Raw genomic sequence first — 20,552 nt, forward strand, 5'->3', positions numbered from 1 at the left:
GAATAAAATGTTGCCTCTGTCCTTAAAGAACAAGTGATCAGGAGAAAAAACATGTACACAAGCAATTACATATAATAAAATATAATTTTTTTTAAATGTATATATAAAGTGCTATGGGGCCACACATGAAAAAATATTAATTTTTCCAGTAGGAAAAGTTTTTTCTTCTCTTTAATTAACAATAGAATCAAATGTAGAAATAAACACCACTTTAAAGTTTTTTATTAGAAAGTTTATTGCATTAGTCTATAAACTCATTTGGTCATATAAATGACAATGTAGGCTAATACTGTTGAAAGTTTAATCATCTTTGGAAAAGAGATATTTTAATACTGAAAGCATTTTTTGTTTGCTACAATCATGAAAATCCTAATTTTTTTCCTTTTAAAAATATATATTGTGATTTGTTCATATCAAAAGGAAGCCTGGACTAAATACTGAACTAGAATAAACAGACCCAGTGTAAGGACACCAGTATTAAGAGGACCCTAAAAGGGCAGCTGGCCATACATCTTTAGTTACTAGACAAGCACCCATCCACACCATGTGATTCACACTTACACATCTAGGTACACTTCCATGACATAAAGTTTTTAAGACCAACATACCTCTTAAATACTTAATGTGAATAATTGAGGCATGTTACTCAAAGATAGAAAATCCATTATTTTAAAAACATAACCTTAAAACTCACTTTTTTAATGATTTCATCTCATTTTAAGTGGTAAGTGGACTTCTAACATTGACATGAATTCTAACTGGTATTGCAATACTCTTGTGTAACTCTTGCAATATTTATAGTTTAAAAAGCCCAATAATTGATAACTACTATTGTGGCTCTTTGGGGTCAACATGATCACATTTTCATAAAGTTGTTTGCATTTCTCACAGCACATAGTTGTTGTGCTAATGGATTTGGATGGGACAGGTTACAACTGTCCTATTATAAAATTCTATGTTGGCTTTCCTGAAATTGGTGAATAATTTTCCATAGAGATAATGATAAACACACTAAGGTCCCTGTTAACATTACTGCTATAGCATGGGAGAGGGATCTATATCAAACGTTGTAAATAGTTATGAAATATTCCTTATCATATAATTAACTACAAATAACATTCTCTCTATTAAAGCAAGCACACAAACTATCATTTGGGCCAGTTTTGATGTATTTATATAGAAACACAAATAGTTTATAAATTTTCTGATATATCAACCTCTAGGGAAAGTATAATAGTTTGGCTGACATCCCTACATGAATGGCTTTTGCTGCATGTCGCCAAGCTCATTCACTGCTTTGACCACTACAGGGTATAGGGAAGAGATTATTTTTAGGATTCCAAATTAATATGGGTTCAAAGGTCATGAGAATAGATTCACTACGTACGACGAATAACATCACCATTAAATTAAATTTGATATATCTGGAAAAGTCCAAAAGGTTGTAATTTCAGGGGGAAAAAACTGTCAGGTCTTTTTGTCTTTAATTCTCATTCTGACAAAAGTATTTCTCTCTTTACCCAAGTCTATATCAAAGTATCTAGAAAATTTTGATCTCTCAACTAGACCTCTCCAAATATAACATGTAGTTTTACGACATCCAACATGCTATATGTGTTCTGATGTTTGAAAAATCCTGAGTGAACCCTAATAAGTAAGAATTGCCTTAGGTACAAAAGTTGTCTCAGGACAGCAGCCATCCTGAGCAAGAGATCTGTCAGAAAGATTGCACAGGGAGAGATGGTAGTGCCCCTTTTGGATCCGCATCTGTTGCCCAGGTTTTCTATTTACTTTGCTGTTGCCTTTGGACATGAAACTTGCTTTTTTTTTTTTTTAATAGTGGAATGAGAAAAGAAACTTTTTTCTTTTTTCTTTTTTTTTTTTTAACTTATCTCCAGGGAGTAATGGGGAAACTCAACTTACTAAGGAGCTCTGAAGAGATGAATCTTAAAAAAGAAGGGGAAAGATGTCTTCTTTTTTTCTAACCAAAAAGGACTCTTTGTGGCTACTGACCCCCAAGTGTCTCAATTAGATGTCTATCCCCTAGAACAAAGGGCCAACCAGCAGGTAAATGTTGGAATAAATCAATTGTTTCTAAGGTGTGTTCCAGGCGATTCCCCATTTCCTTGAATTAACTTTGGAGTTCCCTGAAAGAAACAGCCATCAAAGGAGTGAATGTTCTAAGTGTTTGTTCTCTCATCCACCTGAGCAAACAAACATCACAGGTGCAGGTGTGCGACAGGAAAGCACTGGATATCCCAACTCAGTAGCTGGCGGGTGCAATGCCTTGTGTATACTAATGGCAGAACAGGGGTGCAGTACATATGTGTGACTTGACTCACTGAGGTAGGACACCAAGTAGCGTTTCATGTCTTTAAAAGATTGATGACCACTGTTTTCCCTTATGAAGTTGCTTCCTCATTCAGCCTTTCAGCCCTTCAGCTTGCTCAGGGAGGTCAAAGAGAAACTGGTTTTCTTGCATCATGTATCAGCATCCTCTTGAGATAACTATCTTGGAGTGAAAAATGTTATTGCATAAGTATGCACAGGATGAACATCTCTTCTGGTTTGCCTGTAACAGTCCAAATTTAAGCCCATTGCAGGATACTTGTTCATAATGCCCTCATTTACTCTCAGAAGTGCTCCAGTTTGGATGATCAATCATATGATCACCCTAATGAAGGTCTTTAGTAAGACCAGTCTGTGGTACTTTCTCAGTAACAGTGTCTCCCTGCTCCCCTTCCCTTTGGCTTAACTAAGACTCAGGATCTAAAGGAACCCCATTTCAGAATATTAAAAAGCTTCTCTATTTCCATTATAAGCCATTCGCTTGTGGTTACTGTACTGTTTTAGTAATGACCAATTTTCATGGATTTGATTTATATATTTTCATCTCCTCCCTCCAAAAGAAACAAGAATAGTGCATTTTTCTCAAGCAAAAACAAAAGTAGCCATAACACAAGAAACAATAAACATATAATATTTTTTCATTAACAATCCAAACACTACAAAACATAGAATATACAACTTAAAAATGGAAATACAAACTGATGAAAAATGGGGTACATGTCATATTAGCAATGCAAAAGACCAGCTTAAGCATAGTTTCTCTAAATCAACAATTAATAAAAGGAAAGTGCCCTTTTCTCAAATATGCACAAAAATATTTCGGTCACTTCTAGGGAAAAATTAATCAAAACTTTCTGCTAATTCTATATTACAGCCTGTATTACTAATGGTTTACAAAACTTAAGCATCATCTTACACCTAAAATTTACAACTTTTTCCAATCATTGTACACTCATTCAATCCAATCTGTCAAAAATAAAATTATTTCATTGCTATATTTATGAAATAATTATTGATATGTTACGGATCTCAAGTTGTGAATGTGTATGATGGGGACAGTAATCAGAATAATGTCATGTATCTAAAGTGGGCCAAGGATCAAATAGAGAGGAGAAGCACTTCTGCCTGGCACATTTGCGTATTGATTCCTGCAATTATTCTAGCATTTCTAAGGTAATTCTAATGGTACATTTCCTCATTCTAAAAGAAGTCTAAAGTTCTCATATTTAAATTTGCTATCCACCTCTAGAGTTTATTCGGAGTCTATCCAGTAATGCCACTTGGCAGAATGGTTCCTGCTGGGCTCATATTATCCTTACAATTCCGAGTCCAGCTGAAAGAAGTTAAACGTAAGAACTCAATAAGATGGCCCTTTTTCTTCTACACGTTGAGTGATTCACACTTTTATGAAGTAAATTTTATGGTAAACCGCACAATCCTAGGTACAGCTCTATAATGCAAATGAGAAAGAAAACATTTAAATTTTAACTTTTCAAGCAACAATACCAACGTCCACTGCAACCCACGTCACTGAAAGAGTCCTGCACGGTCATGCTTTTAGACAAGATTTTACAATAAGTCATGCTTCATGGGTGCAGTTCTAAAACTAACAAGAATGGGAAATCACATTGCTATCTCCTTCTGAGCCACCTATACAAAAAGGACCTACAGTCAGTCGCCCTCAGTTTTGAGCTTTCTGGTTCATGTCCAACAATTGCCTACTGAGCAGATTAACATTCACATAGGGTGGCAAACTTGAGGATGGAGAAGAACCGAACTGTAGTTCTGGAAATGGTTCCAGCGGCTACCCAGTGGTCCTTTGGTGTCATTCACTGTTGCTGCTGCTGCTGCTGCCGCCGCCATCCTCTTGCTTGGGGGAGGATGAACTGTCTCGGACTGGCAGCAGGTCATAATGGCAAGGGATGTGACTGTTCTTTGGGAGGTCATATGGATCCTGGGTGAGATGCCCATTATTGCTGAATATTCCTTGGACAACACTCACTGTAGGTTCTGTGACAACCAGGGACACATTAACTGATCAGCAATGGAAATTAAAAAAAAAAAAAAAAAAGAATATGGCATTCCTTGCAAATATCAAACACACCAGAGGAGCTTTTATAAAAATATAAGAAGGGACTTCCCTGGTGGCACAGTGGTTAAGAATCTGCCTGCCAATGCAGGGGACATGGGTTCGAGCCCTGGTTCAGGAAGATCCCACATGCTGCAGAGCAACTAAGCCCATGCACCACAACTACTGAGCCTGTGCTCTAGAGCCCACGAGCCACAACTACTGAGCCTGCATGCCACAATTACTGAAGCCCGCGCGCCTAGAGCCCATGCTCCGCAACAAAAGAAGCCACTGCAATGAGAAGCCCGTGCACCGCAACGAAGAGTAGCCCTTGCTCGCCACAACGAGAGAAAGCCTGTGTGCAGCAACGAAGACCCAACGCAGCCAATAAATAAATAAATAAATTAATTAATTAATTTAAAAATTATATAAGAAAATATTATTTTTTAAAACAAATGATCCTTTTATAATCACATAGAGGTGGCTACTCTGTGGTTGGTAGACCCACTGATGCTCACAAACGATGCTCAGAACAAAGGGTGACTGTATGGTTGGGATGAAGACATCAACGGAATATACAGAAACCCTGGACATGAATCACTGTCTGCAAAAACCTGGAGATAATCTAGTCCAAACCCCTTCCTCTACAGGTAAAACAACGAGGTCCTCTGGGGGTCACTTGATTCATGGAAACATATAACAAGTGCACAGCTTTAGAACTCAGGACTCAGGCTCTCAGTTGAGTTCCCATCTCACAGTGGTGGGCTTAGGGGACAGTTCAAAAGGGAACTGTTACTGACTTTTTAGAAATAAATGTAGTTTATTATGGCTTCCATTTTAAAAAGTTGCTAAATACTTTAAAAAGAATTACGTATCTTTCCATGACATGTCTATGGCCTAAAATGAATGACAAATGACTAGAATTAAATAAGTCACTTCATTTACAAGTACAGTTGACTCCTGAGCAATGCAAGGTTGGGGTGCTCCACACCCTCCCCCAACCCGCTGCAGCTGAAAATCCACACGTAACTTCACCATTGGCCCTCCTATCCATGGTCTCACATCCTTGGATTGAACCAACTGCAGGTGATGTAGAACTGTAGCATTTACTATTGAAAAAAATCCGTGTATAAGTGGACCCATGCAGTTCCAACCCATGTTGCTCAAGGGTCAACTGTAGTAGAGAATTTTTTTCAGGCTTAAATCATAAACATTGAGAAAAATATGGAGAAAGAAAAATGAAAATATAAAGCTCTACTATCTAGCCCAGGATAGCTCTGCCCAGGATAGCTCTGGTATGTTTTAACTTTCCTCAAATGGTATTTGCAAGGGGCAATCAAAATAACTCTAAGACTAACTGAATTCTTATCAATTTGTATCAGATTCACATCAGAGTATTACTAATCTAATAGACAAATTTAAAAGTAAAATGTTCCAATCCTGCTAAAAGCATTATATTAATATAATGAATGCAACCAGGAAATGGAACCATCTGTTTAATCCACTTGAACCATTTGTTTTGGCTAACTGGACATATTAGCTAATATGATACATATGCTATTCCACATGCGTGCTAAAATATTCACTATGGTTACAAAACAAAAGATGGATGACCAGGTGGGAGGTAAAAAAAGAAAAACAACTTACTTTGAATTTTCTAAATGGTATTTTCCCTGAAAAGTTCATTTGACACCAACTAATATGATCACCGTAAACACAGGTTAACATTTAAAATACAGACCATTATTTTCAATACAGTGTATATGAACTGCAACAATTGTATTCTCAAGGACTTTAAAATTGTTTGAAAAGAATATTCCCACTCACTACGTTCTTTCTTTGGTTAGGAAAACTTACCAACTTCATAGACATTCTTGTTGGCTGAAGTTGAGTTATTGATCTCTGCATATGGGGAATCTCTCCGCGCCGGTGACTTCATCTCCACATAACCACACTCTGAGTGTTTGGGAATAAGTATGGGTGGGTCTTTAATAGTGGCATATGGGTTTTCAGAACTGCTTAGGGAGCAGTTACTTGAATTATATTCAGAATGCTTTCCCAGGTCTGTGAAGAGAAATGGGGGTGGGGGAAGCAAATGCTATTTCATGGGCAACATCATTTATTTTCTTGGCGATAACTGACTTGGGCACATTACTTATTTTTCTTCGTAGTTATCTATAATTTTTAACATTGAAAATAATGGCATCCATTTTTTACATATTTTGGAGAGAATCTGCTATAAAATTACCCATCCACAAAGTAATTTTGGCTCCTCTCTAAGGTGAGGACCAATGTAAACATGATGGATTTGATTTCATTTTTATTATCACACTCAAATAAAATTAATTCCACTCTATTTTACTAATAGTGTCTGAATCCTCAAAGGCTTCAGTCAAGACCCCATCTGTTGCTGACCCCAGGAGCATAAGAAGATACTATTATCATGGTAAGGAAGGCAACTATGCTGTGAGGCTTCTTTGTAAAACCTCAGGTCTGGGCACCTGAAGTTACTACTCAAATTCCTTCCAAAAAGCAGGCTTCAGTGAACGTGTAACCAAGCTGATCTCTTCCTCTTTTCCCTGCTATTTCCTTTTTCATATTTCTCTCTCCCCACAAGCTATATTTCTTTGAAAGGAATTATGAGTGTTTTCCCAGCAAATCAAAGCCTTGGTTCTCCAAGACTTCTGCTCTAACAAGATCCACCTATGTTCACTCTCTTGCTGGCAGTCAAACATGCTCATGTCCTTGCTGGAGTAATTAAACCCCCTAATAATGCTACATTTTCCCTACAGTGCCACTTTCGCTGGTTTAACAAATTATTTGTCACTGAGGTAAAAAAATTTTAATTGTGTTCTGATAAATTGTGTTCTGATAAATTTCTTCCTCAAATTTACACTATACCTTTCAAGGATTTTCCCATATAACTTCTGTCAAGTCCAAAAGCACCTGTAACAAAGGAAGAAAAAAATATCCAGTGAGGACTGAAAGAAAGAGAAAACTCATCTAATATTCTCAGGTCCTTGGAGAAGATGGTTTGGGTACCCACTGTCTCCCCACTGCAGGAAATAGCCAAGGATGCTGCTTTCCAAACCTCGACACCAGATCACTCGTGCCAGATGTTTCAGTACTTAAGAGTTTAAAAAAATATTATATAGCATTCTGAGCATTCTCCTACTCATTTCAGTGACTTTGGGAAAGGCTGGTCAATATGGGGTAGAAACTGAGGCACAGATGAATCAGTAGACTTGATTCAAGGTTGCCTGGTGGAGAGCACACAGTCAGGCTAGAACTGAGAGACAAAGGACTGGGATCTCATCACTTGTTAGCTACATGACTTTACACAAGACGTTCAACTCGCTGAGCCTCAATTTTCTTATCTCTAAAATGGGGAAAACACAACCCACCTTCTAGGTCTTACAGGGTTGTTGTGAACATGAAGTGAAATAGACCATAGGGAAAGGCATTGCAAACTCTGAAGCGCCATGTAAATGAATGGTGTTTCAGTTACTGTAACACTTTTTTAAAAAAATTTATTTTATTGAAGTACAGTTGATTTAAAATGTGTCAGTTCCTGAGCTACAGCAAAGTGATTCAGTTACATATATATATATATATATATATATATATATATATATATATATATATATATATATATATATAATTTTCAATTATGGTTTATTACAAGATATTGAATATAGTTCCCTGTGCTATACAGTAGGACCTTGTTGTTTATCTATTCTATATATGTAATAGTTTGTCACACATTGTTGCTAGGAAAAGTTAGCAGTTTCTATGATTCCACTGGGAAAGGACAACTGGAAATTTCACATTTGAACTTTCCTGGACTCTGCCCCGTGTCTGTTCCCTCGCTGATTTTAATCTGTACCTTTTTGCTGTGATAAACTGTAACCATGAGTATAACAGCTCTTAGCGAGTTCTGTCTTTCTAGCAAATTATTGATCCTGTGGGTGGTCTTGAGGACCCTTGAACTTGTAGTTGGTATCAGAAGTGAGGGTGGTCTTACAGATTCTGGACTTTTTAAAGGGACCCGGTGAAGACAGGCAGCCTGTGGCTTGACAGCGGCCTAATCAAAGAACTCTATGTTATTCTTTGCCTAATTCCCTTGGCCATCTCCAAACTGTGGCAAAGTCTTGTTAAATGTCTGTCTTGATCTTAGCTGTGCAATGGCTAGCCTTCCCCAAGGGGTTAAAGAGAGGAGCAACATGGGGTGGATAGCAAATCAGGGAACAAGAGCGGGGCTATGAGACCAGCCACTCATGGCAGATTCCCTCTTCTCTGCCCTGGAAAATTAGGGTGCAGTTTTAACAAGGAAGCAGGTGGGCTTCCTCATAAACTCCTGTCTGTCCCAATCCCTGAACAGGCGCTTTCAAATGCTCCAGTTAATCTACTTCATACAATGAGCCAGAATGTGATCCTTATCTCTATTTTACAAACAAACAAATCAGTCTTGGGAGGATGACTGGCACAGTGTCATATCACAGAACCAGGAATTGATCTCACAGCTTTTGTGTCAAGTTCAGGGCTCTTTCAGACAGCATCACAACTTTCCCATCATTTAAAACTACTACACACTTCATTATCCATAATGTGCCTTATTCTGTTCTTTGTAAGAAAAAACTTTTTTATGCAACAACTTTACAGGGATATTAAATGCAGAATTACTTTTGGATGGGAACAAACCAAGGAGATCCAGAATTTCCAATGAAGATTTTATGTTACTAATAATCAGTCCCTGGGGTCTCACTGAGACAGAAAGTGGAGAAATTTATAGGTGACAATTACAGTGACTGTGTGTTGTGTTCTGGAATCAGGACAAACTCCATTAAGTGGAGATGGAATGAGAGAACTTTTCCCTCATTAGTGCTGGGTGGTATTTTACTATTATCAATTCATGTACTTCTTTGAGCTAGATTATTAACCTCCCTAAAGTTAAGTGATTTCACCAGTAAGTATAATGTGAATCTGGTATATAAATAATTTTACTCTAAGTATGTAGAAATACACATCCTAGTGATAATGTTGGTTATTAACTGAAGAATGCAGTTAAAAGTTAAGAATTTGTACTCATTTGCTACTTAAATATTTCCATTTCCATGGTAAGAGGGGATTCCAGAGCCCACACACAGGGGTTGGTTCCTCCATGTGGCTCAGGTGAATTGACATATATGGTATTCACAGAAGGATCGAAGTGAGGGGAGGCAGAAGACCAACTGTGAGACCCCATTTTACCCCCTACCTTCTATGAAATCTTGGACAAGAGAGTTAACCTCTTTGCTTATTCCTCTATAAAACAAGATTTGTGGAAGGGCTCACACAGTAGGGGGTGCCAGATTTAGTAAATAAAAACACAGGAGGTCCAGTTAAATTTGAATTTCAGAGAAACAACACATAAGTTTTCATATAATTTTTCATGCAATATTTGGGATATATTTATACAAAAATTGTTTCTTATCTGAAATTCCAATTTAATGGGACTTCCTGGCAACCTTACCACCAAATAAATACATATGAAAGGGTTTGCTGCCCCTAAGACACTGCACACATGTTAGTTACTATATTATATCATTCCACTCCTCCCTGAAAATAAGGGGTTGCACCACATGCTCAATGGGGTATCAGAGCAGTTCTTTACGTGTGGTCCAGGAATCCCCAGCCCCTTTGCAGGAGGGCCGTGAGATTAAATGTTGTGTTCTCATCATAATATAACACTGTTTGTCCTTTCCACTCTCATTCTCTCTCAGGTGTATGTTGGAGTTTTCCAGGAGTCACACCAAGTGTAAGATCACTACTGATCAAACACAGAAGCAGATATGAAAATCTAGCTGGCCTCTATTAAGCCAGATGGTAAAGAGATGTATAAAAGTGTTAAAGGGTGCCACTCTTCTCACTAATTTTTTTTGTTTCATTTTGGAAAATGTTGTTATTTTTCATAAAAATGCACCTTATGTTATCATGAAATGAGATGTTATTATAAATTAATAACTAGCTCTTTAAGATGTTCTCAGATTTTATTTGTAATATGGTAAATATCAGCAGATATAACCCATGTCAGTAGGGGTTCTTTGGGCTCCTTGATTACTTTTAAGGGTGTATGAAAGGGTCCTGATTCCCAGACGTTTGAGAACCACTGACTTACTATTTTCAGAACCACTGACTTACTATTAGATATCTAATTGATATCTCTATTTCCTCACCTAAAAGAGGAAGGGCCTCTAGTGAGGGTACCTCAGATTACCAAAGAGCAAAGAGAAGCACACACCCTGGAACCAAGCTGACTAGGTTCAAATCCCAGCTCCACCATTTAATAGGCTTTGAGAACTTACACAAGTTACTTAACCTCTTTATGACTGAGTTTCACAACTGTAACAGGGAGATGATGATGATAATAATGGTACCTATAACAGTACTTGTGAGAATTAGCTGAGTTAATACATGGAGAGGTGGGATGTAAACTACGAGCAGGCAGAGATCCTTGTCTCTTTTTATCAATTCCTGGCTCATAGTAAGAACTCAATAAATGTTGAATAAATAAAGCCCTTAGGACAGTAAAAGCCCCATACAGGGATTAGGTATAATCCTATGACTTTGTTTTTCCATGCATGTTTTCAATAGATCGCTTTGGCATTGTCATGAATCTGTGACTGTTTCGGTGACTAAAAGACAAAGATGCTTGTGAAGGTGGGGAAGTGGGGGGACTTGCCAAGTTCGTTGAGGTAGCCCCCGTGTTTCCAGTCCGCAGGCAGCGTGCCTGTGTAGTCCACCACAGGGCCCCTCTTCCCAGGATTCACATTTTTCAGGTTCACAAACAGCTGATTGTTTTTTGACTGTTAAAAATATAAACAACAAGAGATTTAAAGAGAAAATACAATATGGCACAGTGAAGTGTTACCCATCTGGGGAAAGTAAGTCCATGGCATGTATCAAGGACCGGTCCTTACATGAGGATGCACCAAGAGGCCAAGGTGACCGCTTCCGATCTGGCAGGACTTAGAGGCAGCAGGAGTATGTGTCCCTCGGCCCCAACCCTTCCCTCCGCTGCCACAACTTCTCCATTTCCTGCTGTCGCTCTGTGCCAGTTAGACCTTACTTGGGTTTACATACATGGAACTTTGAACTGAAAAAACCAAATTCTTGGTCTGAGCTTTCCCATCAAACACTGTATGATCTTGTACGAGTCACTCTTAGCAGTTTTCTTAGCCATAAGCATGAGGATAAGATGATCTACTTTGCTCCCTCCCTGAATGGGAATAAGAACAAATGGTATGATAAATATCAAAGTCTCTGGAGAATGTGAAGTGCTATTTAACTATGAGGCACTATAATTAAAATCCAGCTGCATTAATTTAATTGCAACTGAATTAATTTAATTAGCTTGGTTTTCTTCTAATAAAGAGCTGGAATTAGACAACGGAGACTGGAAATATAATTCAGGCGCAGTTTGGAAGGGATAAATGTTTGGGATTTCAGAGCACTGTGGAAGAGACCTGGGGGTGAACTGGGTGGTACCAGAGGAGCCACTCTGGGGCCTCCAACCTCTATGGGCATCTGTAAAATGGGATAATGACTCTTGATTCATAGGATTGGTGTGAAGATTAAATCATTCTAATCATTTTACAAATTTATATTTGTAAAATGATTAGAATTGCTTGGTACATAGTATTAGGTTGTTTCTATCTGATAATTTTTGACCCACAAAAATTCAATTTCATGTGGTTCAAGTGAAATAAATGCATATTATTGTTGTTGTCATTACTCAAGTACGGGTGGCCAGGAAAGGGCACTAGAAGACAGGTGGTCACAAAAGTCAAACTTGGCAATTTTACCCAGGCCTGAGTCCGCTATAGGTTTGGTCTGAGACATTACTTTAGAACCTCATGCAATGTTAGAAACATTTTTCCAAAGAAGTGCAACGAAAACAGTACAGGTTGTAGAGACAGTGAGACTGACTCACCTCGTGGCAGCCTCACTCACAAGCGATGTTTGGAAGTGACTTAAATTCCCCATTACTTAGGGGTTTTTGTCAGTAAACCTGAGATCCTAATACACACCCATGGGATTGTTTAGAGGAATAAGTGAGATAATAGACGTATGTATGTAGAACGGAAGCTGGCAAACAGTAGCCCTCATACACGCTTGTTTGTTCCTCTCTCCCCTGCCCACCCTCACTGGCTTAGACCATTTCCTCTCACCTTTGCGATGGTCATCCTGTCCCTGTTGTTGACGTGAGGGGATGTGGCACACTGGGTGAGTGTGTGGTAACTGGGATTGGTGAAGTAATGGCTGTTAGCATTTCCACCATTGCTGTGAGGAAGGGTTTCTGCCAGAAGAGAAGGAAATGGTTAAGATGGCAGGCTCCCTACATGCCCGTGGGAAAGAGGGAAGCAAAATAACAAGAACAAATGTTTGGACTGCTTCCATATCACAGGCGGGACAGAATCGCCTCCTGCCCTGCATATGCAGCAAAGCCTCTAGAAGCAGCAGGCATCTGCCTTCCTACCTGCCTCCTGGAAAAGTGTGAAGGTATCCACCAACAACTGCTCTTTGCTTTGGAGATTGTAGAAGCTGGAAAGGCATCACTTTGAAGCTACTTCTGCTGTAACTTTCCTCTTTTTTTAAACACTCGAATTCTTGACACAATATTCCGCACTAGAAATGCACTACTAAGTAAATCAGCTACTTTATGGATTCCCCCAGAACCACTTTATTTATAAACATGTATCACTGAAATCACTGAAATCCTTCAGTGATTGCCCCCAAATTAATAAATACCTTAAGTTTCCAAATTCTTCACTTATGTGGTTACTTCTTCTCAGGTTTGAGCGTGTCACTTAAAAATTTACTTTTTATGGGGTCTCGTGACAGAAAGGAAGATTCAAAAGAGTTTTATTAAAGAACAGCCTTGGTTCTTGCTAATCCCCCCAAACTGTTTCTTATATAACTTGGTTGCTGTGCAGCTAATGATCCCCATGTGCCCCAGGACAGGCTGGAAGGCACCTTGGAAGAACGCAAGGCCAGAGACAGAAGACCGGGTCCTCATCCCTGATCTGCTCCATGACCTCAATAGAATTATGGCCACCTCCTCCTCTCCCCAACCTGTCCCCCACATATGACAACAGCTTGGGACTGGGTGCCCACCAAAGCTCCTTCCAGGTTGAAATTCCCAACATTTAAAGCAACCATATAATGAATCCAATTTTAAATCCCTCATAGAAGACAACAGTGATGATTTTACCACTGTTGTCACATAAAACGCATTTCTAACAATGCATCTTCTCCAAACATAAAATTTTCTCAAGGCTGATTGACAATAACAACGGGCAGCATGGCCAAAAATGCTCAGTTTCAAAGAACCAGGATGAAGCCTCATTTTTCAAGGAGTAAAATGCCTCTAGTGAGTCCAGTCTCACCTGAAATGGCATAGTCTGCATTCATGACCCTCATAGCAGGGGTGTAGGTGACTGCTGGCATGCTCGATTCCTTCCCCTTCTGCTTGTGTCTATAAATAATGAACAACGCCAGGAGGAACAGAACAACTAGGACGAGAATGATGATGCCCGCAATGGCCCCGATCTGGTAGGAATCAGTGGGGAGAGCTGTACTGGTTCTGCTTAAGCTGTTCAGATTTCCAACTATTATAACACCAGCTAGAAAAGGAGAAAAAGAGATGTGAGTAAGGATGACAATGTGCCGGATACATATTTGGTCTCTATTTACAAAAATCTCCCACTGTGCTAATGCCTGGATATTTTCAGTTCATGAAATGTCAATTTAGAAATTTTTGGAAACAGAGAAGAAAGGAAAAACAAACATTCCTCATGTTCAGATGTTGTTGGCTTGTCTGTGCCCAGAAGAGGGCTTCTCTAAGCCTCAAAAAAGAGACAGGATTTCCTGAACCCAAAGACTTAACAGTAGGGTTTGAGAGCTTCTCACAGATTTCCAATTAAATGCTTAGATCAGCAGTTACTTGGGGGTAATAATTTATCTAATTTTTATTGTTCTTTATTTATTATCCAGCATTAAGCTTATGAATGGCTAACTCAAGCGCCTAACTTTATTTTATGTCTATCCTTAGCATTTCTAAGAGGAAAGTAATTTTCCTTCCAGTCAAGAATAAGTCCATTAGAAATCTAGCCCAAGATCAGGATCTGTCTTGTCCTAATTTCAATGAGCCTTTTACCACAGAAGATATGTTCTATGAGGTATTTTCTATGACAGAAAGGTCTGTCCCAATAATACCTGGTAACATCACCCTAAAACCTTACTCATTAAAATTCAAATTTTCATTTTACATAGTTCTTCCTTGAGTTCCATCAAGTGAAGGCACAAGTGGGGCTGACAATCAAGAAACCCAGCATCTAAAAAAATGGATCCATACATTCTAAACTTTCCCTTAAGCTCTTAGGCTGCAGTTTCATCATCTGTAAAAGAGGAAATAATGAATACATCCTTCATGGCCTTCATGAAGGTAGTTCCAGCTCAAATGTCCCTATGACTTTATGATTCTAAATGCTAGACCTTATAAGACAGCCTGCCCCAAAAGGCAGGCACCAAGACCAGTGTACTGTGATTACAATGTATTTGTAACAACAATGTTACTGTGGAATATAACATTGTATTGTTATGATGATCAAATACAAATCATGAGCATGTCAAAGTTATTTTACGAAAGAAAGTTAAATAGGAATACCCACAGAGTTTACTGTTTAAGATGACTTCACTTACATCACTATATGAATTTTCTGAAGCCTTTACAGCCCATGTGTTTATGACATAGAGAAAGCACCACATGCGCTAGGAGCTCTCTGAAGGCCATGCTTCAGAACCATCTTTCTCAAGGGAGCCATCCACCCCAGAATCAGAATTGCCCAAGTAGGACTGACTATGTATATTGCAGGTAGTCCCGGGTGACTGTGATATACACCCTAGTTTAAAACCACAGACACAAGTTTCTTGAAAGGCTAAACATGCACATACCATATGACCCAATCCTTCTATTCCTATGAACTTACCCAAGAGAAATGAAAGCCTATGTCCCCAAAGACTTGACACACTACTGTTCACAATAGCTTTGCCTGCAGTAGCCAAAAACTGGAAACAATCCAAATGTCCATCACCGGTGAATGAATGGGTCAACAAACTACAGTATATCCATGCAATAGAATACTACTCAGCAATAAAAAGAACTGAAGTATTGATACACAAAGCAACATGTTTCAAAAATAATTATGCCAAATAAACAAAATCAGACAAAAAAGAGTACAGTATGGTTCCACGTACATGAAATTCTAGGAAATGCAAACTAATCTATAGTGACAGAAAGTAGATCAGTGATTGCCTGAGACCTAGTCATGGCAGGGAGGGAACTTTGGGGGATGATGGATGTATTCATTATTTTTATTGTGGTGACAGTTTCATGGGTGTATACATACATCAGATTTTATCAAGTTGTATACATTTTGTTGTACATATGTGTTATATATATATGTATGTGTATATATATATACAGTATAATTATATATATATGTGTGTGTTGCTTTTTACAGGTTAATTATATTTCAATAAAGCTGAAAAATTGTAGGCACAGTGGAAAACTCATGAGCTTTGGAATCAGACAAACCTGGTATCAAAACACTAACATATTCTAGATATATGCAACCTTGGGCAAATCACTCAACTTCTTTCAGCTTTAGTGTCCTCATCTGAGTAAGTATCCTTTACTAGCATGCTTACCTTGATCACATCGTGCCCCCTTCCATCCTGGGCTGCAGTAACAAGTCCCGGTGATGTGGTCACAGGTGGAGTTGTTCAGACAGTCACATATCTGGCGACAGCCATAGCCATATGTTCCTGCAGGGCACTCTGAGAAGAAGATGAGAGTCCAATGTAGCTCTCCAGCCCTGGGAACCTGGGGCAAGGGTCTTACTGTATAATCTGGTGTGCCTGGAGGCCAGCCCTTCCAGGGGATCCCTGTTCAGGGAGACTTGTACCACCTAGGGTGTCCTAGAGCTGGCTGGTGTGCCCTGAGTCATGCTGGGACTCACAGGCCAGGCAGCACAGGGCCGGAGACTGAGGCCCTCATCATGGCTCTGGGCACTTTCAGATTCTATTGTATGTACCCACCTCCCTGATGGAGGTTTGTAGAGAGTCTGTGGAACCCCAGTGGAACTGATGAAGATCATCACTAAGGGCAATCTGAGATGACTCCACCAGGCAAAACTATGGGATAGAAGGGGACTACGCTGAAAAGTGTAAACTACAGATGCTTCTTTGAGAACATGTATATTTTACTGTAGGCTTTAGGATCCTCCTGAAGGCACATTTTGACTTGGATTAGCTGGGAGCAGGGGAAGAGGGAGAGGGCAAGCTTTGTTAATTTTCTAGGTAAGAACTTCATTTACCACGGAAAGGCTCAAAATTTGGATTTGCAGGTTGAAGACTGAGAGACTAAAATAGTGAGATTTTTTTGATGTAGTCGTAAAGGAGTTGGGCATGAATTTCAAAGAATATAGTAGGCATGTTAAATGTAAAAATTATCATGACAAAACACTGATGTTTTTTGTAAAGTGAGCAGCAGGGGGCAATGTGCTATTACTATCAGAGCTCTCCGTCAGACACAGGGTTTCTATTTACACATGAGCATTAGGAAAAGTCTCCAAAAATAGGGACATTTTAATTTGATGTTCAGAGTAATCATGGAAGCACTTAAGATGTTTTTATTTAATAAGCCCATAACCATTCTGGCATTCAAGTGAAAGTCAGTTTAGAGCCTATTCTGGTTTCTAGGCGTATATGTATGTGTATATATGTTTAGACATTTATACGCATACACATAATATGTATATACACAAAGCAGTGTGCAGGCAACTGTGGGACTCAGTATCTGTTTCATGATTAAATGAACTAGCAGTGCAAAACTAAAATGGGGCCATCTCTGTCCAGGCTGATTCCTGGATGTCACTCTTGTTATTTACTAGATGGGAGGATAGGCAGATATATTCTAGAGTTTGGCACATAGACAGCCAGGCAAACCTGGCTGTCCAGTGGTGCTGTGAGGTTCTGGGGAGGGGTCGTGGAGGGAGAGTAGTGCTTTGTTGCCCGAGTCCTACTCTGCTGATCAACCTTTCCAGGCCACATTGCTCCTACAGCCATGTAATCTTTGTTGCATCCTTCTCAAGAGCACACCCTCTGTAAGCAGGAAACGTCCTGCACCTTTCCTGTCACCTATGGTGAAAGAGTGAGCCTCATACGGCCCTAAGACCTGATTTATTCATCTTGAACATTGCATGAAAGTCACAGAGGAAAGGAACAATAAACTACTTTGAAATACTCAGTCTAAGGTTAATGTTCTTACAGCCCTGTGAGCAGATGCACAGCTGCTGGGGTAGAAATGGAACCATAAGGATGGGGAATTCCAAGAGTATATGCTCCCTGAGTGGGATTTTTACAACAAAAAAATTGAAGGCAATATATTGTCTGGAAGGCTGCTAATACTCAGATGAGGAGTAGTTAGTGGAAACGGTATAAAAGCACTATCAAGAGAAGGTTGTCAAAAGCGTGGCCGTGTTTTCACGGACTCACCCCTCCCCCACGGCGGGGCTGGCACTGGGCTCCCAGCCCCTCTGCCCCCCGTGCACCCAACCTGGCCCTACCGAACGCACACCCCTCCACTGCGAGACCCTGGCACTGCCTCTGCCATGAGGAAAGCCTGACTGGCTCTTTGAAAGCTCTGAGCAGCCACGTTCCAAAAATAAGAAGGGCAGGAAGAAAGAGCCAGGATGAACAGATGGAAAACTTGAATTCTGTCTTCATCCTTGTAGCCACACCCCCTCCACCCAGAGCGCTGATCAGTTCCTCAGAAGAAGAATTTTGAGGACAAGGACAGCCAGCAAGAATCCCAAGGTGGCGGGGTCTCTGGGAGAGGAAGGAAGTCAACTGCGCTGTTAAGGGACCAGCCATCAGGCGGAACAACCTCAAAGCTGTGGGTCCTGCGTCGCATCGTCAGGAGTTCTTGGGGAAACAACAGCGCCTAGAGATGCCTCACTCTCACACTCACTCTGCTCGCAGTGCTTCCCCATGAACCCGGTGCGGCAAGTACACTGTCCGGAGATGTGGTCGCAGTCAGCTCCGTTTTGACACCGGCATATCAACGCACAGTCCTTTCCATAGAAGCCCAGGGGACATCCTGTGCGAGAAGGAAGGACAGCAGAGTCAAGAGCCCGCTGAGGAGAAACCCAGCTCCTCCTCCAACATGTTTGTGTTTGAACCTGAAGGACGCTGAGCCAGTAGAGAGAGAATAAAGATAATAATGCACATCGCAGCTTCTCACAACGGCTTCTTTGAAGTCCCAAGATGGAGCTCTTGGGAGGAACTTGTACTTCAAGAGCAGGGGGAAGAGCAGTTCCATGCCTGGGGCGGTTTAACCATCGCTGGTATCCCTGGAGGCGAGCTGGTGTCTTCTAACAAAGCATTCCATCAACCCCATGGAAGTCCGGGGACATTTCCCTTCATGTTTTTCACTCAATTACTAGAATCCTGGACTCAAACTCCATGGACTGAAATGAGTACTTTGTTAAAATTACCTACATGCTTTTATTTATAGTACAGAATGTCTCCAAGTCTGCTACTAGCCCTGTCCTCCTTATCTGTTACTCTCTTATGTAATAGTATCTTCTTCAGCGAAGATGTGTGGTAGAATTCTGATCTTAAAAAAACTTGCACTTCATACGTGCATTGTTAAAAAAAAGCAATAAGCCTTCTTACTGCTGCACAACTTTCAAGACCCAGACTACTGGGGCCTTTGGGCTGAGGACATGCACAAGCCCTTTTGGCTTTCCTGGGCCAGCAGCTGCCCTGCAAGAGTGTTTCAGGGCTCTCTGCCATCATGAAAACTTCAATGCGGGCTGCTCGACGGCTGTTTCCAAGCATCACATGTGCTTTTTAATCTTCCCTTTTTCTTATAGACGTTTTAACGAAAGCTCAACTTTCAAGAAACAGAGGCAGAGCATGGATGCCAGCATGCAATGACATCATTTCCACATATTTATTTAGCACCTACTCTGTGCCAGATTCTTTCCCTGCATCCTCTCATTGAATCTTTTCAATAACCCAGAAACACAGGGATAGATATTCTCACCCTATGGATGGAAACTGAGCCCAAGTCACACAGCCAGCAAATGGCAGGATGGCAGGGCTACGATACAAACACAGGGAGGTCTGGCTCCAGATCCCTTGTTCTTCCCACTGTGCTGTGCTACTTTTACTTCAAAAGGTCCTCTGATTGAAGCAGGTCCTAATTTTAGAATTATGCACAATAACCTTTCCTTTTTCTTTTCTCTGAAGAGCTGAAAAACTTTCTATATATACAATCTTGGCAGAATATGCTTGAGACAACCTCCCTCCTCATCAATTTTTCCTTTCAAATCACGGCTCAAGGTCTACACCCCCTTCTAGAAACTTCCAAAAGACTTGTTCGGTCTGTCCTCTAATTATGTTCTCTAATTAGTATGAAATAAGAGTTGACTGATTTCTGACCCATCTTTCTTCCTCAGCTCATTTCCGTGATTTAAAATTATATATTATTGAGGGAGGGAGACGCAAGAGGGAAGAGATATGGGGATGTATGTATATGTATAGCTGATTCACTTTGTCATAGAGCAGAAACTAACACACCATTGTAAAGCAATTATACTCCAATAAAGATGTAAAAAATAAATAAATAAATAAATAAATAATAAAATTATATATTATTATTACTGATCACCATAATACATGCTTTCCTGTCTTGTCTCCTTTATTCCAATGAAGACAAGAGGGCAGAGATCAGTCTTCTTATCCCAACGGTGCTGAGCTGTGGAGTAAGTACTTTGTACATTATACCCTATGACGCTAAAAACCTCATAGAAGAAGAGACAGTGAAGACATTGTGTGACATAAAATGGAAAAAAAGAACTAGTGGTTCTTAAAGCATGATCCCAGACTGACATCACCCCTTGGAAGGCTGTTAGCAATGTGAATTCTCAGGTCCCACCCCAAACCTAATGAATCAGACACTCTGGGAGCGGGGCCAGCAGTTGTGTTTATCCAGCCAGCCGGGTGATTCCGGAGCTCGCTAAAA

The 20,552-nt window shown here is 40.0% G+C and overlaps 1 protein-coding gene across 1 annotated transcript in view; it reads right to left on the minus strand.

The window, feature by feature from the left end:
- Positions 1–2,950: 2,950 nt before the first annotated feature.
- Positions 2,951–20,552, minus strand: part of MEGF10 (multiple EGF like domains 10) — a 122,212-nt gene continuing 104,610 nt past the window's right edge. Inside the window, exons 17-24 of the mRNA XM_082620437.1 lie at positions 18,492–18,620; positions 16,169–16,297; positions 13,846–14,082; positions 12,628–12,755; positions 11,139–11,262; positions 7,319–7,363; positions 6,275–6,481; positions 2,951–4,359 (exon numbers count right to left, since the gene is read on the minus strand). Of these exons, the coding sequence (XP_082476563.1) occupies positions 4,175–4,359; positions 6,275–6,481; positions 7,319–7,363; positions 11,139–11,262; positions 12,628–12,755; positions 13,846–14,082; positions 16,169–16,297; positions 18,492–18,620 (1,184 nt within the window). The 3' untranslated portion in view covers positions 2,951–4,174. The remainder of the gene's footprint in view (positions 4,360–6,274; positions 6,482–7,318; positions 7,364–11,138; positions 11,263–12,627; positions 12,756–13,845; positions 14,083–16,168; positions 16,298–18,491; positions 18,621–20,552) is intronic.

This window comes from Mesoplodon mirus (genome assembly GCF_964341445.2).
Source record: "Mesoplodon mirus genome assembly, chromosome: 5".
NCBI classification, from domain to species: Eukaryota; Metazoa; Chordata; class Mammalia; order Artiodactyla; family Ziphiidae; genus Mesoplodon; species Mesoplodon mirus.